Consider the following 24,724-nt stretch of genomic DNA (forward strand, 5'->3'; position numbering starts at 1 on the left):
GCTGTCCGATCATTTAGATATTCAGCAGTGGAGTAATAGGATTTACGACAGAGCCATTTTTTTATAAAACATTTAAATTTATTTATAGATAATGCCTGAACAGTGGCTGGGAATTGCGGGGCATTGTCCTTTACTTACAGTCTTAAGGACTTAATAGATACTATGAGGTAATAGGTCTTAAATAAACTAAATGAAAGGTTGGCACAAAAACTCATAACAGAGTTATCCAGGCGTATAACCAATTTAACAGGTGACCTAAGATCTGGTACGTACCTCTGTCAAAGGATAAGTTTGGCCATACAAGGAGGTAACGATGCCAGCTTCGTGGGCACCTTACCTATCTACAGCGTTCTTAATAATATTTACTATTTGTAATTAATAAATTTTATTAGATCATTTGTCTTGTTATTAATAATTAAGTCATATGTAAATAATTTCAAAAATGAAAGGTGAAATAAAAGTAGAACAGCTAAGTTGAATATTTTTATTTACAATAAAATTCGTAGATCCACGTATCGGCATTATTTGTAACTAATATTAACATTAAATACACACAGAAATTGTTACAATAACAACTAATAATGAATTTAAATACATTAACGCCAAAAGATTAACAATTTATTAAAGTTCTATTCTTAAAACCGCATGTCTCATGTTGATAGAAAGACGACGGAATTTAATTGTGAAAATAGGCTGGGTCTTTTCACAACCAAATTCTTAAACATGTAAGTATATAAGTAGTCAAAAGTACATTAATTCTCCAGATAGTTATCCGACTCTTCGGAAGTGTCCGACCGCTTTCCTAATCCGAAGTTAAACCTGTGAAGATCGCGCTCTCGTTTTCCGAGTCCGAAATTGAATTTGCTCAAGCGTTTTCCGAGGCCAAAGTTATAGTTTCTAGCGCGTTTTCCAAGGCCAAAGCTGTACAAATGGGGCCGCTTTCCAAGTCCAAAGTTGTACATCCGTGCGCGTTTTTCTTCATTGTCATCGTCTTCAACGAAACGCTTTCCTAGTCCGAAGCTGTAGGGCCGAGCTCTTTTAATTTGGTAGCCTGGAGAAATAACAGATAATTAATTGTCGTAAAATTACTTTACTAAAAACACTCTATGTAAATTATTTTATACGTCTGGATTGAAGGACACCTTCTAGATTACTTTTAAAATATTTGATTTTAAACTTTTATTGAACTATTGTTATTATAATTATCGGTACTTACGATATTCTATTTTTATTTATTTGAAGCCGAAATTTCGGTCCAAATGTGTAATTCACGTATGGACGTCGATAGTTCTGTGTAGCAAAATGGCTGCATCAAAGACCGAAAAAAGTTACATGTCATGTGACTGATTGATGTACTATTTTTGTCAAAGTGCCGATTGCGGCAGCCAATGCTTATAATGATCACGGTTTGAAATATCTGCTTCAAATAATTAATATAATATGGTCAGTAACTGTAATTATAACAAAAATACTCTAAATGGATTTTAGTGGAATTATGAATGAATCTAATGGATTCTGGTAGAATTAGACGACCTGTAAAGCCGAGTGGTTAGCGATCCTACCTACTAAGCTAGAGGTCCCGGGTTCGAATCCCGGTAGGTGCAAGCATATTTATATGATGAATATGGATGTTTGTTTCAGAGTCATGGATGTTTATAGGCATAGTACGAGTATATATTAAGTATATTGTATTAAATATATCGTTGTCTAGCAATCCATAGCATAGGCTATATATGCCTAATTTGGGGCAAGATAATTACTTATTAATAATTTATTATATATATATATATATATATATTATTTATTCTAGTACACATTTGGTGATCATATTGTTTAGAAAGAGTATATATCATTCGTTATACATAATATTCTTATTCTTTCTATGTTCACAATATTTTAACTTCTTAGATTTCATTTGTTTTATTGAATAGAAATGATGAGACGATGGGATTCACTAATTGACTGAGTGATAAATTTTTTTGCAGAAGTTGTCTCAATACGGAATAATCAAGTGTGTTTTGTCTCTTTTATGCACAGCTATGAAGACAATTTATTACAATTCTCTCTCTACAGACTCTCGTGTCTCGACTCGAGTCTCGTGCCAGAGTTTGGCGAGTCAACGTCTCCTGAGGATGTCTCGTACAGAGGCGAAATACGTATCAAATTGTTTGAAAACGAATATTGGCGGAATTAATACTCAAGAATACTCGGAACATTTGGATAATTATGGATTTACGCAAAATAACGCCTACTTCAATAAATATACAAGACAAATACAACATACAGACCTATTTCACAGTATATAAATTATATTAATTAGTTTCTTGCTACTTCTTCTCATTAGCTCAACCCTTTAATAAGTAGCGGTAGATTCAATAAGAAAAATTTGACATTCATAAGTGTCATTTCCGTGACCAACATGAATAAAGTGATTTTGAATTTGAATTTTATCATAGATATATTGTCAAAGCCGTGATATTACAATTTCACCAGTGATATTATAATTTAACGGTAGATTGTCAATCGACTTCATTTCTTACAATTTATCGGCTAGGTTTAAGTGACATTGTAATATCACGTAGACTGTGAAGGTATGAAGTTAGCAGTGTGAGTCGTCGAGCGTTTTGATTGGTCAATTTTTTTTTCAATACGCAATTTGCAAAACAATACTCGGTTGGGTCGAGTTAGTAAGTCTTTTGTTAGGCGATATATGCTTCTACAATATGATCCCAGAAAATGTACAAAAAATGTGTTACAAAATTTAAAAAAATTGTTAAAAAACGTTTGTGTGGGAGAGGTATAGCAAAAACGATTTTCTTAATGACACCACGGACTGGGAATAAAGCGAACACCCTCAGGCTCTTTAATTATAAATGTTTATTGTACGATATCACATTGTTATCTATATTTTATATTAAAAAAAGAGCCCGTTGAGTTTCTTGCTCAGGTCTGAGGCAGTCTCTTTTGAATGGGTGGTAGTTTTTGACGTTAAGTTGAATAAGTGATTTTAAATCCTATTTTGAATAAAAATATTTGAATTTGAATAACAATAAACATTGGAGCGTGTATGCAATTTTTCATCTAAAATTATTCTTGAACTATATATAGCGAACAAGGGTCGATTCGGTTCTGGCATCAATGCAGTACGCTGGAAACGACACACGCCCACAGACGCAGGTTTCAAGAAGGACCCTAAGCGGACATCGCAGTGCTTGCAAGGCAATATACAACGCACCCAAATGAAAGAAAGAAAGAAATATATTTATTTGTAACAAACACAATATTTACATAATATAATAGAAAAAACATCTATACAAAAAAAATACAAATTGGAGTTTTTGTCACAAATTGGTCACACTTCAGCATAATGCTGATTATTGTCGCAACCAGCGCTGATCTTCCAGTGGGACCAGTAAATGACGCCACACACGAATGCCATAAGTAGCGCACGCCTTTCTAATTACACTTCTTACACGTTATATCTTAGGTAGCAGGTTCTTCGTTAACCTTACCTCATGTAAGTATAGTTCATATTATACATACAAAAATTTTAACAAGCAAACTAGATCGCACTTGTGTCTATAGTAAACAGTTCCTCTTTCTTTTGGTGCTCAAAAATAAATTTCTTTAATTTAGGTTTCAAACTAGGTAAACTACACTGGCTCCGGATTGGTGGTGGAATATTATTCCAACATTTCGTCGCTGCATATCGAAAACTGCCTTTAAATAAGAGAGATGCTATGCAGACGACAGCACTGGTGATGCCGTATACACTGGCTATGCAGGTCTCTCTCGGGAAATCGTCGACCAGTGCCGGGAGAAACTTGTGTCTTCTATCGAGTCCTCTCTTGAGAAGGTCGCGGAATGGGGAAAATTGAACCTTGTCCAATTTAACCCCCAGAAGACTCAAGTTTGCGCGTTTACCACTAAAAAAACCCCATTTGTCGTATCACCGCTCTTCGACAACACTTCCCTCAAAGCCTCGCCTAGTATCGGAATACTGGGTCTCAAAATCTCGAGTGATTGCCAATTTCGTGGTCATCTGGAAGGCAAAGCTAAATTGGCTTCAAAGAAACTGGGCGTCATTAATAGAGCACGGCAATACTTCAAGCAGGCCCACATACTAGCGCTCTACAAAGCGCAGGTCCGGCCACACATGGAGTATTGCTGTCATCTCTGGTCTGGCGCACCCCAGTATCAGCTCGATCCATTTGACCGCGTGCAACGCAGAGCAGCTCGAATTGTCGGGGACACAGTGCTCTGTGAACGGCTGGATCACTTGGCGTTGCGTAGAGACGTCGCTTCATTGTGTGTCTTCTACCGTATTTATCACGGGGAGTGTTCCGAAGAGCTGTTTAACCTGATTCCTGCCGCAGAATTCCACCTTCGCACGACACGCCACAAGTTAGGATATCATCCTCACCATCTGGATGTGTGGCGGTCCTCCACAGTGCGGTTTTCAAGGAGCTTTCTTCCACGTACTACAAAGCTGTGGAATGAGCTTCCTTGTGCGGTGTTTCCGGGTCGATACGACATGGGTACCTTCAAAAAAAGCGCGTACTCCTTCCTTAAAGGCCGGCAACGCTCCTGTGATTCCTCTGGTGTTGCAAGAGATTGTGGGCGGCGGTGATCACTTAACAACAGGTGACCCGTACGCTCGTTTGTCCTCCTATTCCATAAAAAAAAAAGAGAAAGAGCGTGTATGTTCTCACAATTATCACAAAAGTTTGAAGTGAAAGTCGACTTGAATAAAGACAAATATAACACAATACCTGTTGCATCATCATCGTATTCGAAAACCTCGGGAAGAGAAGCATCTTCTATCTCGTTTGGTATCTCATCTTCAGGGAGATCCTCGCTAACCGATCTCTTTCCTAAGCCAAAAGAGTACAGCTTGGACCTGTTGACAAATATATCCTTAATTAGTTCAAGATTTAGACCTTAAATTAAAAATTATAGAATCGTTTTAACCATTTCAAAGTAATGACTAGTGGGAGGCTCCTTTGCCCCGGGTGCCGGCTAGATTATGGGCACCACTACGGCGCCTATTTCTGCCGTGAAGCAGTTAGGTGTAAGCGTTGCTGTGTTTCGGTCTGAAGGGACTTAATATCTTATGTCTCAATGTGACGAGAGCAATTATGGTGCCACTCAGAATTTATGGGTTTTTCAAGACTCCTGAGCGGCACTGCATTGTAATGGGTAGGACGGATCAATTACCATCAGCTAAACGTCTTGCTCGTCTCATCCCTGATTTGCCACACTGTATATGAAAAAAAAAATTTAATATATATTTAATAGAACCCATTAAGTGCACAGTGTTGTCATCTTAAACGATAGAGTGGAAACTTTCATGTCTAAGTCCGACTCTCACTAAACACTTAAATAAACGTACCTTTTGCCAAGTCCAAAGTTATAAACAGGCAGTCGTTTATACTCCGAGACGTAGCTGTATGCTCGCTTGCCCAGCCCGAAGTCGTAGCGAGAGGATCTCTTGTCGAGGAGAGGAGTGTCATGAGAGGCCGGTGCGGGGTTCGAGTCCCGCTCGCTGCGAACGTCTTCCGGAGCGCACGCGGCAGACCCAATGATGACGATCGTCACTAGCGTCGTGGACAGCATTCTGGAACGAAATATTAATTTATATCTTTTGTTGTTACTTGCTTACTTACTCCTGCGGCGGAGCGACCTAAAGTGGCACTTGGCTTCCGTCGTCGAGTTTTCTTCTCACTCCCTATCTGAGAAGACATTAGGAGAGTCTTTGGGTATTCAACATGCGTCTTTGCTATGGCGCTTAGATCACAACGTTGTTTTTTATTTATTTATTTTTTTGCGTTGTGTCCTTGCTAGCAGCTTTGTCAATAGTCTTTTGTCGTTTTCGCCCTCTTGTTGGATTTTTGTCCTTCTTCCTTCTTCGTTTCATTCGCCTCTGATACGAGAGTCCTCCACTTATTTCGATCCTGTGCGATTTCACGCCAATTTATGAATGTCATCTCGCACAGGTCAGCGTTCACTAGGTCTTTTCACCACTACTTAGTTCGATCTACAGGGCGTCGGCCTTCTACAAGTCCCGAGGATACTTTTCTCATACAACGATCCTCTCCCATTCATGCCAAGTGGTCCAGTGAAGACGGTTGGCCTTTACTTCTCAATTAATGATGGGCTCAGCCACGAGGTATTTTTATTTTGTTGTTGCAATGACTTAGTTACATTTGATGTATTATTTCTTACCCTAAAGCTACAGTAGTCTGAAGAAAGTACTACAATAACTGCTTGAAATTCAGCATTAAGTACTACAGTAATTAAATTGAAATAAATTATCCTTAACAGAAGTCAAACAGAATTACTAAACGGCGAATTGTTTCTGAAGTTTGGTAACAAATTGGCCTCTTGTAAGAGAATTAAGTTGATACCTGTTCAGACTCGTGATTACCGATTGTACTCTTTATTACTGAGGCCAATAGGGCTTTATTTAATTTAGCTACGTGATCGAAAACTTCGGGAATATCTTTGGAAAACCCCAAGCTATTATTTAGTACTAATAATATAATTCCTTGGTAGATGCGAATCAATTTCAACAATTGCATTTTATTCATGAAATTTTGAAGTTATACTTCTTTAGGCGCGTTATGAAAAAAATATGAGAGTGAAATTTTAAGCGCGCGCATCACTGTAGCACAAAAGTAACAGGGTGAAGTTGGTTCCTAAAATTTTCTGACGTTTGCATCATTCGTTATTTTTTTTTGGCTTCTTCGTCCATTATTAGGACAGGCAAAGGGATTAAGCCCATACAGCCGTATTCATTATTTAATAATCAATTGTCAAAGCCACCTTTGCAAGAGGGATAAATGATTTTTATGATTTTTGCCTCGTTAGGCCAAAAAAGTATAACATCTTGCGTGCATATATAAGTACACACACTCTTTTTTCGTTTGTCGTTGGTCTTTCTCGGGAAGCTTGCTCAAGAAGAGCAAGCTTCTACGGAAGCGATTAAAAAAATAAACTCACATGTCATGGATGTTGATATGTAAATACATAAATATAAAAGTATATGTTTAATAAAGATTCAAGTTTATTATTGTACTCAACATGTAAAGCAACCATAGGATAGATTAAGGATTGATCTCCGCTGCGCTATCACTAGATACCGCACTACCTAAGAACAATAGCTTTTTTATTATGGCAACTATTAGATGCTTGTGTGCGTGGCATCTTGACACTCAATGGCATCTTTCAAATTTTGTAACAAGCGCTTCGTGTTATTTTATATTGAAATTAATAAAATACAAAATACTTACTGATGATATGTGATCTCAATGTCTTTTTTTTTTCTTGTAGTATTATTTTTACAAAGATTTATAGTTGCCACACTTTGCAACGCCTGTGGTATAGTTGGAGTGCAGCGGAGACCAATCCAAGTCTCTCAAAGAAAAATTTAAAGAAATAAATATTATGACTGTACATTTATGAAAATTTTATATACGTCACCTTTTTGTTCTAAATAGAGATTTTCATTATTTTAACACTAGAAATAAGAGATAGCTTGTAACTAATTCTAGTATTCTTCATAAGATACACAATAGCTTTAAGGGTAAATGTATACAATTCTATAATAAAGTCCCAGCCACTGTTCAGGCATTATCTATAAATAAATTTAAATGTTTTATAAAAAATGGCTCTGTCGTAAATCCTATTACTCCACAGTTGAATATCTAAGTGATCGGACAGCCTGGGACTAGATTGTGATTGTTTTATAGCGATAGAAATAACTGAACAATATTGTATATTTTTATTGAAAAGAGCGCAAAAAAAGAAGGGGAGAGGTTCTTGCGCCGCTTCTTCTCTCTCAGAGCGCCATTTGTTTCCGAAGCGGTAGTAGTATCTAGTATATTAAAAATGACATCAAAAAGAATATTTATTGAGTTAGGCGTTACTTTGCGGAAATCCATAATTATACAAATGATTTAAGTTTTCTTTAGTGTTAATTCCGCCAATATTTGTTTTTAAAATAATTCGACACGTGTTTCGCCTCTACACGAGGCATCCTCAGGACGTGTTGTCTCGCCAAAATTAGGCACGAGACTGGCTGACTTTTTTGGCGAGACAACACGTCCTGAGGATGCCTCGTGTAGAGGCGAAACACGTGTCGAATTGTTTTAAAAACAAATATTGGCGGAATTAACACCAAAGAAAACTTAAATCATTTGTATATCAAAAAGAATTCTAAAGGAATCAATTTTGAGAAAATAAATGCCCTTTAATTTTTAATATAAGTCTCATCATCAGCCATTAAAGTCTTTTTGACTGGTTTAAAAAAAATTACAGACTGTTAGATAGTTTGTATATCAATAATTACTGTAACTAGCCATTATCATTTTCAAAAATATTCAGAGTGTTATACATAGCTTGTCACGCACAATAAACTATTATTCCTGGCCTGTTTTTATTGATTATCTAACAGCAAGAGACTCTAACTAGACGTATAAATTATCTAAGAGTGAAACATTTGATTTAAACTTCTTTTGAAAAAGCAGAAGCATTTGAATTTCATTATAAATTTAATGTTATTATGCGTACAGAATGTAATTAAAATTGTTATCTCGCCTAATTGTGCCTAATTGTTAATTTTTGAAGTGAAAATTTCTTTAGCGGCATTGAGCAACGATCTTGTGTGGGTATAAAATGTTAAACTCGCGTCAGAGGGCCTACCATCAACTTTTAATAAGCGATGCGATTCCGATGCAGTTCAGTATATAGGTACCTAAACTGAATCACTTAAATTCGTACCATGAAGTGCCTTTTACTGAATGGCGTTTGGATCGCTTATGAAGAATGAATGAAATAAATTTGTCAGTGGTCCACGGTGTGAGAAAGAGATGACGCTCTACAGTCGTTGCATAAGTTTGTCTCTCTTACTCGAACCATATGCGTTGCGTTTCGAAACCTAAAACGATATTATTTTAGCGGATTTTAGCGTAGAAAATACTAAAAATACATTTTTAAATTTAAAGTTATTAACAACACGATTCACTTTTCTCTAAAGGAAGTAGCAACTTATTTCGAATTGCTCACTTTGACACATAAGCTATCCAGTTTAGGTTGAAATATTACCTCATGCTACGAATGAATGAATGAACTAAATCCGTTTGCGATTCAATTGATGTCACTTTATAAGAGTTCATGGTAGGCCTGCAGGACACGTGGCCTGATCGAAAATTCGTAAGACAGTTCCATAAGGATGAAAGATTTATACTTCTAATTACAGTTTGGCTATTTCAATTTAATTATCATACGGTCATTGGACCAGTGGTTGAAACACCGCGAGGTCGAGGGATAGAATCTCAGCCGTAAAATATTATTACACTTTATTATGGTTGAAAGTTGTTTTCTGAGAGATAAACTTTTTATTGTAAAAGAATTGTAGTAACTAGTTCTGAAGGGTTAATTTTTTATGTAATACTATCTGCCCCGACGTTGTTCTGTATATAATAAATAAAATAATGTTTTTATATAAATTTGTCAAAAATATCATAACATCAAAAATTACTTCGTAAAATATGCACCCTGCTGTTGTAATGAAATTGTTTCACAGCAGAACTGTCAAACCGTGCGTCAAGTTATTCTCTCATAGAAATTATGTCTGGACACATCAAAGGAAAAACAAGTTTGTTGTTTTTATTTAATTTAGCAGCATTTTCCTATTTATTCATTTTAATCCTTCTCTGGACTTCCACAAATAATTCAAGACCAAAATTAGCCAAATCGGTCCAGCCGTTCTCGAGTTTTAGCGAGACTAACGAACAGCAATTCATTTATATATATATATAGATAGATAAATTGTCATTTTTGTGTACGATAGCGCAATAAATGAATATTGTTTTTAACTACAGCAGTTTATGCGAAATTTATCCCTAAGTATTCCAAAATATTCAAAAATGCACAACGTTAATGTTCTAGATTTCACTCCTGCCGGCACTCTCGGAGTGCAACCCGTATTCTTTTTCTTTTTAGTTCAATAAATAATATTTCCTCGTAATCAAATCAAATCAAATCAAAATCACTTTATTCGTGTAGGTCAAGGAAATGAGACTTATGAATGTCAAAAGTTTTCTTATTAAATTCACTGACAAGATAATATAAGTGTTATTCAATGTAGCAGTATGAGTGATGATATGAATATAATGCTACTTATAAAGAAGCCTCTTGTAACTAATGGTGCGTAAACATGTTTTGATGTTGATCCATTATGTTATTAGAATATTCTACGTAAATACGTCCCACACAAATATGTTGAATAGTCTTATGTTAGAAACTGGATGCCATTTTCAGTGTACAAAATTACACTCAACAATTTGTTATGTTTTTAAAGTGATAACCCACCCTTCTAGGATTAACACATAAATGAAATTTGAAATCAAAATTTAAAAAATTTCAAATCTTGTATGCTTTGTCCAACTCTCAGGTTATGGCTTCATCTACATGATCTACTTTACATCTGCTCAACCCCAATATTTGCATATTAGGAAATTGACTTGAGATGTCGCTCTTGCAAATCTAAAAAAAATTGTTTTGTTTTCAAAGTGATAACCCTCACTTCTGGGATTAATACACAAATAAAATTTGAAAACAAAATTTTATGAACGATGCGGGACTCGAACCCACGACCTCTCGCGTTCTGTTCGAGTGCTCTTCCAAACTAAGCTAACCGTTCGAGTGACGTATCGTCATAAAATCTTGAATGCTTCGTTCAAATCTCAGGTTATGGATTCATCTACAGGATCTATTTTACAGTTGATAACCTGCTCAACCCCAATATATTAGGAAATTGACTTGAGATTTCGCTCTTGCAAATCTTAACAATTTGTTATGTTTTTAAAGTGATAACCCTCACTTCTAATATTAATACACAAATAAAATTTTATGAACGATGCGTGACTCGAACTCACGACCTCTCGCGATCCGGGTGACTCTTCCAACTAAGCTAACCGTTCGAGTGACGTATCGTCATAAAATCTTGTATGCTTTGTTCAACTCTCAGGTTGTGGCTTGCTTTCAAATCATACTTGCGTGTTGACTATTTGTACTAGTAAAATTTATGTGCATGTTTAGGGGCACCACTGCCTCCTCACCTGTTCCTGTTGTTTAGGTCCAATTATTCCTCTGTTTACTGTTGCGTTCTGTGTGTATCTAGAGTATGTAGATTCAAATTATCTATTTATATATTACTAGTTGACCCGACAGACGTTGTTCTGTATATCTATACTAATATTATAAACAGGAAAGACTTGATTGTTTGTTTGTTTGCATTGAATAGGCTCCGCAACTACTGAACCGATTTGAATAATTCTTTCACTGTTGGGAAGCTACATTATCCCCGAGTGTTATGGGCTATATAACATTTTCAAAAAAAAAAAATAGGGATCCCTACTAAAAGTCCAATAATGTAACCCAAGGTTTAAAAATACGTACGCGAACGACGTCGCGGGGTACACAGATGGTTTTTGGCAAAATTTATTGACAGTGTCCTCTTCTTTTTTGGTATATATAGTTATGGGTTTTAATTGAGAGATTATTGGATCCCAGGTGTCAGATAATTTTAGACCATCTTCTCTATTGAAATTTGGGGTTTTTTAATTTCGATGGCTTCACGTACCACGTGTTGGGAGAAATCTATTCTCTTTTACCAAAACTTTTGGTTGGTCGAACCGGATGTAGTGGTTAGGACGGTCTGTTATGTGTTCGCATACAGCTGACTTAGAGTGACGTCTGTGTTTGATATCCGCAATGTGTTCTTTAAGTCGGTTTGAGATATTAAGTTTGGTTTGCCCAATGTAAGACAGGCCAAGTCGCAGTCCAGTTTATAGACGCCTGCAGTGGAATATTACACTTTACTGGTCTCAAGAATCATCTGCAGTCCCCCTGAAAACGAGATCTGGAAAGGTCTTGAAACTTCGGGTTAACTAAAATAAAAATGTAACTTTTACGCAAATATCTAATGTAAAACCGTTACAGTTACACGCGTTTGAATCCTTTAAAAGTGTTTTATTTAAAAAATGAATTCTTGACTCTTGCCTCTCAATATATTCTTAATTATTTGGCGTGTGTGTATTAAGTAAATTTGTTAGAAACTGTCTTAACCATAATGCTAACACCAAAAACAAACACAAACTTATAACGCCTACGACTCGGCTAAGTCGAGTAAGTAAGTCTTTTGTGGGGCGATGTATATGCTTTTACAACAAGATCCCAGAAAATGTTCAAAATTTTGAGTTGAATGAGTTTCTTAATTATTTCGCGGATTGGGAATGGAGTGAGGGCCCTCAGGCTATTAAATAATATTTAAAAATAAAAGCTCGCTGAGTTTCTTGCGCCCGTTCTTCTCAGGTCTGAGTCAAAGGTACCTTTTCGAGTGGGTGGTAATTTTTGACATTCAATAAGTAATATTATAATTTGAATAAAAATATTTGAATTTGTATATAATAATAATAACAATGTAAAAGTAAAAAAAATAGCACTACATCTACAATATAGTCGTTCAATATTACAATAATAGATTATACTACTTATAGATGGAAAATTGATAGACTTTAGCACAATTATAAAACATTTGTAAATTGAGGCTCTTTCAGCTTAAAACAGAAGATGTAATAAGATTTGAAAAGTTTTCGGAAACGGAAATTTGAGTCTGCTTTTGACAATCGAAACAGGAATATAATTAATTCAACCCGACATTATGTATTTTGTTTAATTACGTCATCCACTTAAACTTTTTGAGGTTCTGTGGTTTTTTTTTGCCCCTTTTTCTTGGGAAAACTCTAAGTCACTCTGAGTCGCTACACATCACACAACGTCCTAGAGCGTAGCATAATTCCATAATGCGGTATAACCCTGAGTAAATCACACAGCAGCAAAAGCTTGATTTTCATGGCCCTTCAAACTTCACTTTACCCTTTTTAACCGACTTCAAAAAAGGGGGAGGTTCTCAATTCGTCGGTATGTTGCAGGGCTTAATCACCAAGCGTGTTACGTGTATGCATAAGTGTGCTGCAATCGCAGAGGAGATGAAGAGGCGTTTCATCAGACTTAAGGCAAAATCTATTGCTTTTTATTCCGACCACACTGAGGTGCTTGTTATCAGTGCTTTGGAATGGTTTATACCTGTTGAGTTGTTCCAGCGTTTAAGTCTTTCTTGTTGACTTTCGTTTCTCAGGATGTGTCGGATGGCGCTCTTAGGCAGTCTACAAATAGGTTCTCCGATGAGCTCTAGCGAGATCATCGGCCATTTCATTGCATTTGATTCCGGCATGCCCTGGGTCCCATCAGAGAATCACTCTGTTAATAATGTTAATGAGTTCAGGCAGTTCGTCAACAGTTAACAGCGTAGTCATTTTTATGAATCCACATGATGTAGGCTTCAAAATTAAAGAGTTTGCTAAAAATAATAGGAAAACAAAAACAATTTAACTAAATTTTTATTATTTTTTTAAAAATGGCGTAATCAACAGCTTAGTTTGGTTAATGTAAGATTCCATTCTGCTATCTGTCAGAAGGAGTATCCTTCACCTTCACCTCTTGTACTATATTATATTCTCATCTAGAGCTTTACAGGTAAAACTACATTGAAGACGTTTTTGCATTTGTCTATGTGTACGTGTACGGTCAGCACATAAATAAACCAATACTTTTATATTTTTCTTACAATTTTTATAACAGGTACAATAATTTTACAATAATAGCATTGAATCATTAATATTATAAGGCACAAATAAAATCAATTTATTAATTTATTAACTAAAACCAAATAATCAGACCTCACAATAATTAGCAACGATTATAAATATAATTATTATTTATTGGCATACACCATGAACTTTTGTTTGTCAATATATTTTCTTCTTCAAAATGTAATGAACCCCTTTTTTCTGACTGTACAAGGAAATTTAAATTTCAAGTTTAGAGTTCCTGTAAATATAGGAATACTATAACAAATACAATAAAAAATAAACTACATTTAAAAAAACCGACTTCAAAAACTGAAAAGTATCAAATAACTAAGAATTTAATTTAATACACCTCTTATGCAAACCTTCACCTTTAATATTAATAAAATACTATTATTTATATGTCTACTACTACCTCTTGATAGGTTTTATGTCAGTGCTAGTTATTTGATACTTTTCTGTTTTTCAAGTCGGTTTTTTTAAACGTAGTTTATTTTTTATTTTTTACGTTTTAGTGTCAGTAATAATAATATAGAATGAACTTGAATGAAAACTCCAAAAAAAACCGTACACAGAAAACAATTATGTCATCCAGGTAGACGAAAATTTTCATATAAATGTTCATAAAATGAAAAGTACTGGGCCAAACTATGTAAAATTTTTATGAGACCAAATGACATCTATTTTACATCAAACAAAAGAATTACGTAAATCGGATCATAAATCTCAGAGTAATCGATGTCTATACATAAAAAAAAATATCGATTGAATTGATAACCTCCTCCTTTTGGAAGTCGGTTAAAAACGGCTTGAAAGTAATTTACCTGTACGCTCCTGTTGTATATAAAATTCTGACGTATAGCTTTGAAACTGTCAACGGAAACATGTTGAATTTGCAACGCTCAATAGACACATATTGTAAAGCTTCGTGTGAAACCATATGCACTAAGATTGAATTTTAAATGAAACCTCCTTCCTTCCTTTTGAGACTATTCTCAGAACACTTGTAACATAGTTAGAATAAGATTTGTTAACGGAGCATGTTAGATCGAGTATATAGGCGATAAAAAATCATAAAAAAAAAACAACCGACTTCAAAAAGACTATTCCAAAACAATAGATATAATGTGCACTAAAAAGTATAAAATAATTGCGTATTTGTATACAATCTAATTAATTAATGTAATTCTTCTGCAATTACAACGGGACCACGCGGGAAACACCAGCTTTCAAATAAAAAAAGAATTATGAAAATCGGTTCACCCAGTCGAAAGTTATAAGGGAACAAACATAAAAAAAAAGAACTTACCGACGAATTCCTCCTCGAAACCTCCTCCTTTTTTGAAGTCGGTTAAAAAAGGAAAAGATCGAATACTACGTCACGTTTGTACTCGAACTTTCATTCATATTACAAAATTTAGATAATTTTTAAGTCTAGATAGAGTCTCTTGCTGCTAGACAACTGAGGAAACCAGGCCAGGTTTATTACTTTAGTGTGCGTGACAAGCTGCGTCTTACACTTGCGTTTTATATGTCACTTTTTGTCTGTGTGCGTGCATTGCTCAAAATAATGGATAACTGTCAAACTTAATTTTTTTTCGACCTTTTCACAGCTGTACGTATAAATGATCTAAGTTACAGACATGTGTATGAACGCATTTATAATTACATTACATTTTGCCAAAATTATCTTAAATTTAAACATATTCTATTAACTATTGTAGAAGGGGTTGGAAATTTGTAAGTTTCCACTAATAATTATATCTGACTCAATCACAATTTGGACAGCGTTACCCCTTAGCATTCACAAAAAGTAATGCCTACTCGAACTTCGCACTCTACCATAAATAGGGCACGACCGTCTACCGTGATGATGTTACCAACTGTTCGTTGGCACTGATGTAGTGCTAACTTACTTGCACGATCATACATGAATCAAATTAACTAAAGATCTGAATATTATATGCTATTATAGTTATTCTAATCAAAGTGATTATTATATTAAATAGTATTACTAATTTTTGAAAAACAACAAAATTTTATGAACAATGCGGGACTCGAACCCACGACCTCCGGCGTTCCGTGCCGGTGCTCTAACCAACTGAGCTAGCCGTTCGAGTGACGTATCGCTATAAAATTTTGTATGCTTTGTTCAACTCTCAGGTTGTGGCTTCATCTACAGGATCTACTTTACAGTTGATAACCTGCTCAACCCCAATATTTGCATATAAGGAAATTGACATGAGATGTCGCTCTTGTAAATCTAAACAATTTGTTATGTTTTTAAAGTGATAACCCTCACTTCTAGGATTAATACACAAATAAAATTTGAAAAACAACAAAATTTTATGAACGATGCGGGACTCGAATCCACGACTACCGGCGTTCCGTGCCGGTGCTCTAACCAACTGAGCTAACCGTTCGAGTGACATATCGCTATAAAATCTTGTATGCTTTGTTCAACTCTCAGGTTGTGGCTTCATTCGAGTCCTGCATCGTTCATAAAATATTGTTGTTTTTCAAATTTTATTTGTGTATTAATCCTAGAAGTGAGGGTTATCACTTAAAAAACATAACAAATTGTTTAGAATTATTAATACAAAAATGAGTTATAGTAGTTAAATAAATGTAATTATTAATTGGGATATCTTATGGCAGTTCATGACGTTGATAGCGCTTACTAACACATTATCTAATCAATATAATATAGCTGACACTATTATTTTCCTTTATCTGTTGATATCATAACAGTCAATTTTATATAACAGAAAAACTCTGAGAATGTGTTAAGCGTTATTATTTTACGAAAACATTTCAGGCCTTTGTGAGAGAAGTTGACTTACAGCCGTTCCCAATATATAGTCTTTCTCTTACTTGAGATAAAAATCGTAACTATCGTTGACTGTTCTGTCCTGATAAACTTATCGAAGGTAACTCACGTTATCCATTCACGCTATCTGTCAATGGGACGACGTATAACTTACCCAATATAAGGCGATAAGAATGACTTATCGGGTATATTGGGACAGCTTCAGATTATTGACAGCTAATTACTGACAGTACAAGGTAGTAGTTTATCTATATCTGTAGATAGTATATTGGGAACGGCCGATAGTTTGAGAAGTTGCCCGTCTAACATTGGAATTCCATCAACAGAAAATAGTTCTTCATTTTCAAACAATCTGTTCTTTGTTTTTGATTAGAATTTGGCACATTCGTAACTAATTTTATGTCCCGTATTTAATTTTAAGGTATTTAACTATTAATTGTATATGTGGTATGTATATAAATTTGATAATGTATGGAAATTTATTTACCAGTGGGAGACTTTGCACATGATGCTGGCTAGATTATGGGTACCAAAACGGCGCCTATTTCTGCAGTGAAGCAGTAATATGTAAACATTATTCTGTTTCGGTCTGAAGGGCGCCGTAGCAACTGTAATTACTGGGCAAATGAGACTCAACATCTCATGTCTCAAGGTGACGAGCGCAATTGTAGTGCCGCTCAGAATTTTTGGGTTTTTCAAGAATCCTGAGCTCGTCTCGTTCCTTATTTTCGTAAAATAAAACGAAGCTTTATTGTACAACTGAAAGTCTTTACAATTCCATTAAAATTTAAAGATTCTTTTTGACGCATTTGAAACCCTGCTTCCCATATTTATACTGTTACTAAGTCTATTATTTGTGATAGCGTAAGAGTTGAAATCAACGAAATAATCACAAGAATAAGAACATCCACCACAAAAATTGCTACTTAAGATTGCATGGCTCTATCTGTACTAAAGCTGTTAATATTGTTTCTAATATATTTATGTTTCATATAAATGCCAAGGTATACAGGAAAATATATATAAAATAAATAGTCTTTATTATCACACCTGAACATATTGATATCATGTGTAAAAAGTAGAACACATGGAATAGTTTAAAACCAATATTTGGACCTAGATACTAACAGATATCACAAATTAAATTTGAAGGTCGCGGCTTTGAGACCCAAATCATTTATAAATTTAGTTTTCAATTTTAAATTGTTTAATTAATCCCACAAGTGGCGGTTATCACTTCATAAAATAACAAATTGTCAACGCAAATAAGTTATTATTGGGAAATTGTGTTAGCTTCTATAATAAAGCCCCCATTATCTTAGCATTATTAATTACTTACGGAAATGCTTCTTGATGCTTTATGCCATAATTTTTGTAAACATTTTATAACTATTTTTAAAGATGCTTTTATAAGTTCATTTAAATATTTTTTTTCGCTCTCTGTGCTCTTTCTAAGAGTATCATGTGTGAAGTAGCCGCCCCTCCCCATACGGTGATACAATAAGATAATACAGATTAAACGATTGCAAAATAAATGGTTTTTAGCACATTTAAAGATGCCGAAGCGCGTAAGTTCTTAAAAATATAGATCAGCTTGCGGACTCTTTTCGCTGTTGTATTAAGATGTTGCTTAAAATTTAAGTTTTCGTCCATGACGACTCCTAAGTATTTTATATGAGTAGTTCTACTTATACTATTGCAAGAGCAAGGGCCAGATAGAGCAACAGGACATGTGTGGACTTTAATATCAAAAATGTGGGAAGGGGATGAAGTTTTCGTTTTATGGAAACAGATGTACTGTGTTTTGCCGCCAACACTTTTTGTTTTGTGTTTTTTGTATTGCAGCCAATGGAGACCACTTCGAAAAAGCTTTTTGTATTTTAAATTGTTTTATATTTATGTATTAAACTAACACACTGTAAAAGTAATAAATGTTATGTTATGCAATAGAAAATTTATTTCTTTGTTTCAGTATTTATGGCAAGACTAGGTAAACATAATAATAATTTTGATCCCTAAAAATGGATTTATACATGAGTCCTAAAAATCCATCAAAATTCATAACATCATTTCAAACGAGACAAACTCCAATAATACTTAATCTAACTTGACGAGAAAACCCTACTTAATATTAAAAACCTCGGCTCAATCATAAATGTAAAGTAATGTCAATTAAAAAAGTTTTTCTGTATGCGGTCCGCAGGTTAACTGAAGGCAACAAGTGATTTCCCAAACGTGCAGTCGTTAGTCAAAATTTTACTTCAATTTCTTTTGTTTCCCACTCTTTTTAATTAAGTCTTTAATGTTATGCTCTTGGGGTCGCGAAATTGACGTTTAGTTTTGATTGTGTTTGTAAGTTTTATTAAGGAAATTAATAAGGTCTTATCAAAGGATTTGTTCCCCAAGAATAATAAGAAATAAAGTAATTTTTGTCTTATATATTAAATTGAAATATTTTTACCCAAAGAAGGTTTTGTATGTCAAAGTCTACCTACCGCTTACCTGAACAGGATATGGTTGAGACATAAGAAAAACGAAAGACTATGGCAGGTGGTTCTTTTTTGAGATTAAATCCACACAATTCTTTTTCAATAAATCTTTTGAATATAATTGATTGATGGTGTTGTATAAATAAGGCCCAAAAAAAATGTTCATTTTCCACCAGTGGGAAGCTCCTTTGCACAGGATGCCGGCTAGATTATGGGCACCACAACGGCGTCTATTTCTGGCGTGAAGCAGTATTATTACTGTGTTTTGGTCTGAAGGGCGCCGTAGCTGTAAAATTACCGGGCAAACGAGACTTAACATCTATTGTCGCGAAATTGTACTATCGCTCAGAATTTTTGCGTTTTTCAAGAATCCTAATCAGCACTGCATGGTAATGGGCAGGGCGTATCAAATACCATCAACTTTACGTCCTGCTCGTCTCGTAACTTAATTTCATAAAATAAAAAATATTACATTTATAAAATTTTTGTATAAACTGCTCTATGTATTTTTCTGTGCCATTTGTAACACAGAATAATCATTTATTTAAAAAGGTTATTGGATTAAATCCTCGTTCCACCCGAATATAGAATAGACTAGTTTATGGCCACTGTCACAGAACAACATTATACTTAAACAGTAGCTATGCAATGCATATAAAATTATTCAGTATAAAAAAAAAAACAAAAAAACAACCGATATCAAAAACACTATTCCAAAACAATAGATATAAAAATATGCACTAAAAAGTATAAGATAATTGCGCATTTTTATACATTTTAATTAATTAGAACTAACATTTTGTCTAAATATGTGTTTTTTTCAATGCAGCTAGGAACGTAAGCGCTTTAAAATTTGATTACAGACAGAAATTCTGCCACTGATCACACCTTTACTGTAAGTCATTAAGGAGTTCCATTGATATCATTGATCATCATATTCGACTACGACAATTATTACTTGACCATAACTATGTTATGGTAGATGACTTAAACATCCTAATAGCATAGAAAAGATTCGGCCGAGTATCGTTAATTTGCTCCTAAGAATTGAAGAGTTCCGTTATTTTGTCATAGATTCCATAATCAGAACCGAACCAAACTCTCGCCACCTTTCCAATAATACAATGAAATCGGTTGGCGCGATATTGAATTATTCGTAAATTTGTCCTCGATATACGTATAGCAAATTTAAGACTTTTATGGTTTTATCATGGATGCCATTTTCAGATCTGGAAATGGGAAGCACCTTTTTTCAAATAAAAAAATAATTATCAAAATCGGTTCACCCAGTCCAAAGTTTTGAGGTAACAAACATAAAAAAAACATACCGAGGAATTGAGAATTTCCTCCTTTTTTGAAGTCGGTTAAAAACAGAAACAATTTTCTGGACTCTTGTTTAACAAAAATTACAGACTTAAGGTTTTTTTAAGTAGACTTTTATTTTATGTTGATTCAAATTAGCCAAATGGAAGAAACTATAATAAAGTATAGATCTATAATGTATAATGCATTCGCCGCAACAAGTAAACTATAATAGATAACTTATTAAGATGAGTTAAGGAGAAGAAGTATAAGAAAAAACATTATTTTTTAATGGTTGTGGGTGCAAATATTTACCGTTTCTAATTTTGTGGCCTCAAGATTGCCTGAAAATTCAACCAATATCGATTTCGCCTTTAATGACCTCCTCCTACATACACACACATAAATTTTAAGCATTTGTTTTTGTAATTCCATAAGTGCGGTACCCCTAAATGCGGTTCACAGCTATAAAATTAAATTCTTGTTAGCATTATATTTAAAATATTCTATGAAATTCGATAAATTATTTCTACAAAGAACATTGATTGTTTTCAATTAAAATTTATTCAAACTATCTTCTATTGATTTCTATCCAACTTTTCTTGCAAAGATAAGATTAGTAAATAACAGTGATGTGTAACGCTATTAATGAGTCAAATTCTATTTTTAACGCTTTTAACCCCGTTCGTGACCGCCGCGAGAGGTATTTGCATATTAATTGTACTCTTGACATATTGTGTGCTCTCCATAAATATTATGACATATTTTTATAAGAATCTGTGACACAGATATACCGTACATTATAACACTTTTCACAATTCAATCAAATCAAATCAAAGTTACGTCTTAGACTATGCGATTCACTTATTTTGTCAAAACTGAATTTCGGAGACGTGGTATATGAGGATCGATTACTGGCTCGCTCTAGGAAGGCAATACAACGGGTACAAAACGCGTGTGCACGCTACTGCTGGGACATACCTGCCCGATCCTATATAACTCAGTTTTTCAACGATGCCGGAGTTCTTAAAATGAGATGCCGCAGAAAAGTTCATTTTGTAGTTATGCTTTCGGTTTATCCAAAACACCATACTAAGTTCCGAAGAGCTGTTTAACCTGATTCCTGCCGCCGAATTCCACCTTCGCACGACACGCCACAAGTTAGGATTTCATCCCCACCATCTGGATGTGTAGCGGTCCTCTACAGTGCGGTTTTCAAGGAGCTTTCTCCCTCGTCCTACAAAGCTATGGAATGAGCTTCCTTGTGCGGTGTTTCCGGGACAATACGACATGGGTACCTTCAAAAAAAGCGCGTACACCTTCCTTAAAGGCCGGCAACGCTCTTGTGATTCCTCTGGTGTTGCAAGAGAATGTGGGCGGCAGTGATCACTTAACACCGGTGACCCGTACGCTCGTTTGTCCTCCTATTCCATAAAAAAAAAAATAAAAACTCTACACTAAATTGTCTTGGCTAGGGGATCTCAACGCCACTTATTTAACAAGAGCCTCGCAATATGGACTGGCTGTCTTAAAACACCATAGTGCGGCATTTAGAGGAAGTTTTCGCTACAATGCAACCAAATGCTGGAATAATCTTCCACCTCCTATTTGCGAATTACGAATCGTCGAAAATTTTCGTCGGAAATGTAAGTCACGATTCTTGGAACGACAAAAACAAGATCAGCTTTGGGAGCATTGGTGGTGAAAGTAAAGGGGTTCTCCAGTATAATTATTTACTATATGTCGACCACACTGTTTCTCCAAAGTTAAACGGGCACCGCTGAAAATCAGTGCTGTGTCATAGCCACGGCCGTGTCACAGATAATCCTGAGTCGGTGACCCATTTCCTGCACTGCACAGGAACTGTCCAATATTAAATCTATTACTATTTAAATACGTTCTTTTTTGGTTTGTTTTGTACTTTTATCTTTTTGTATTAAGTGTATCCTGTGAGTGTTTTGTGAAATAAATGTTTTTCTTTATTTCTTTCTCTCAAATAACTTTTTAAAAATGGAAATCAAGAAATGTTATAAAGTTCTATTAAAATATTCCTTTGGCTTTTATATAAATTACACAAATGTTTTATTAAGAACTAAAATAAGCGGATATTTCAATAAGTTGAATTTTTAGAGAGATATACAGAATAATAATCCCTCCATTTTAACATTATGAGGGAAAATTATACACATTATTAATACTCCGAGATAATTTAAGGATGTAGTTAAAATGTATATAAAGCGTAAAAATATACGAATACGAATTTAGGAGGAATGAGAATTCAGGTTGCTCATATAGGTACTTATTGTTATTGTTAACTGACACAAAAAGGTAAAATATTAAAAAAACTACGTTAAAAAAAACCAACTTCAAAAACTAAAAATGTATAAAATAACTTAATAAAAATTTAATTTAATACACATCTTATGCAAAAGTTTACCTTTAATATTAAATAAAATAGTATTATTTGTATGTGCTACATATTGATAGGGTTGAAGTCGGCGCCAAGCCAAATGTAATAGTAGGTACCTACACTCGCCACGCGTGACATTGAGCGGGATAGCTTCGTCTAGAACAAAACAACCCAAGCGGGCAGACACGCGCGGGCAGACGTTCTTAATAATAACAGTAAGTAAGCTGTTTATAATAATAAGTTTTATTTTGTTTAAGTCTTGGACATAATATAAATAATAGTATTTTATAATTATTAAAGGTTTGCATAAGACATGTATTAAATTAAATTTTTATTAAATAATTTTATATATTTTTAGTTTTTGAAGTCCGTTTTTTCAAAGTTGTTTCTTTTTTATGTTTATACATCTAGTAACTAATTATCTAGTAACTACAAGTCCATTCTGTAATCTCATTAATCATTATTCTTGTAAAAAAAAAAGGAATGTACAGATATTTCAAGTCAGCTTGGTACGCAACACTATGTGTGCGTGTACTTGTAAAAATGCAACTTTGGTACTTGTACTATTATATAATATTTGTTATGTTTTTAAAGTGATTACCCTCACTTCTAGAATCTGTATTAATCCTACAAATAAATTGTTTCAAATTTTATTTGTGTATTAATCCTAGAAGAAAGGGTTATCAACTGTAAATTAGATCCTGTAGATGAAGCCACAACCTGAGAGTTAAACAGAACAGACGATCTTATGGCGATGCGTCACTCGTACGGTTAGCTCAGTTGGAAGAGCACTCGCAAGGAACGCGAGAGGTCGTGGGTTCGAGTCCCGCATCGTTCATAAAATTCTGTATGCAAATTTTATTTGTCTATTGTATATTCTTTGGCTTTGGTGTGCACAACTGACCTCTACTATATACCACTGGACTGGCGGCTGTCAAAGTGCTTTATTCCTGTTTGATATTCGCCATTTTGGCGCTGTTGGACTTGTAGCGAGAGTACTAAAACTAGTTATGACAACCTCAGCAAACATCGATAGATGGTGGGAAACTATTCACAAAAAAAAATGTGTAGGTACTTTATAACGTTGATTCTTGAAGTATAAATAACACGGAAAACGAACGAAATTAATTCAAAATGTTAAAATACTTCAGAGTATTTTACGTTCCTTCGCAGCCATTTGTATTATACGTCAAAATTAGTCCTCGTTACGCTCGCGAGTGGCGCTTCAAATAGGCACAAAAAATTTGCTGTCAAATTGTATTTATACAGGTGCGCAGTGTGTGTGCGTTTGACAGTGACGTGGCAGTAGTCGTATGTGTAAGTATGACCATACTCCGTCGTGTGTCACTGTCAAACAGATCAAAGCTGCCTATTTACAAGCACACTCGCAAGCTCGCCGCGCGTCAAGATGACTTGAAGTGTCTGTACCGAATTACATTAAATTGACGTAACGGAGACGGCTCTTATGATGATGAGATGGAGACTACGTGCTTTATCTTAATAACAATGAAGCAGTCGATACTTTACAAATTATTCGAGCGCAAAAACTTAAAAGAGAAAAGCATTTTATGAGAGTAAAATTTTATTATTATTAAGTTCTTGATAGATATTTTAAATATTAATTTATATGCGACACTCAGCCATTCTAGATGTATAATTGTAGTTGAATAATATTTTATATAGTACTAGTGGAACCGACAGACATTGTACTGTACACACGTCTTAAATTTGAAGAATCGGTCCAGCCGTTAGGAGGAGTTCACTAACATACATATGAGCCGGAGAATTATATCATAATTAAACTCAAATTCACTGGAACACACAAATAAATCATCAAAATCGGTCCAGCCGTTTAGGAGGTAGTTCAATAGTGAATCTAAGCCATTCTCGAATCCACCTGAAGGCACACACAAATCTCAAATTCACTGGAACAATCAAAAACTTCATCAAAATCAGAATCAGAGTTCAGTGACATACA

At 34.7% G+C, this 24,724-nt stretch overlaps 1 protein-coding gene across 1 annotated transcript in view; it reads right to left on the reverse strand.

Moving 5' to 3' along the window:
- Window positions 1–500: 500 nt before the first annotated feature.
- The window catches only part of LOC126978191 (allatostatin-A), an 80,601-nt gene continuing 56,377 nt past the window's right edge, over window positions 501–24,724 (reverse strand). The window contains exons 2-4 of the mRNA XM_050826965.1: window positions 5,393–5,617; window positions 4,773–4,900; window positions 501–1,051 (exon numbers count right to left, since the gene is read on the reverse strand). Of these exons, the coding sequence (XP_050682922.1) occupies window positions 753–1,051; window positions 4,773–4,900; window positions 5,393–5,617 (652 nt within the window). The 3' untranslated portion in view covers window positions 501–752. The remainder of the gene's footprint in view (window positions 1,052–4,772; window positions 4,901–5,392; window positions 5,618–24,724) is intronic.

The sequence above is a fragment of the Leptidea sinapis genome, chromosome 47, assembly GCF_905404315.1.
Source record: "Leptidea sinapis chromosome 47, ilLepSina1.1, whole genome shotgun sequence".
Classification (NCBI taxonomy): domain Eukaryota; kingdom Metazoa; phylum Arthropoda; class Insecta; order Lepidoptera; family Pieridae; genus Leptidea; species Leptidea sinapis.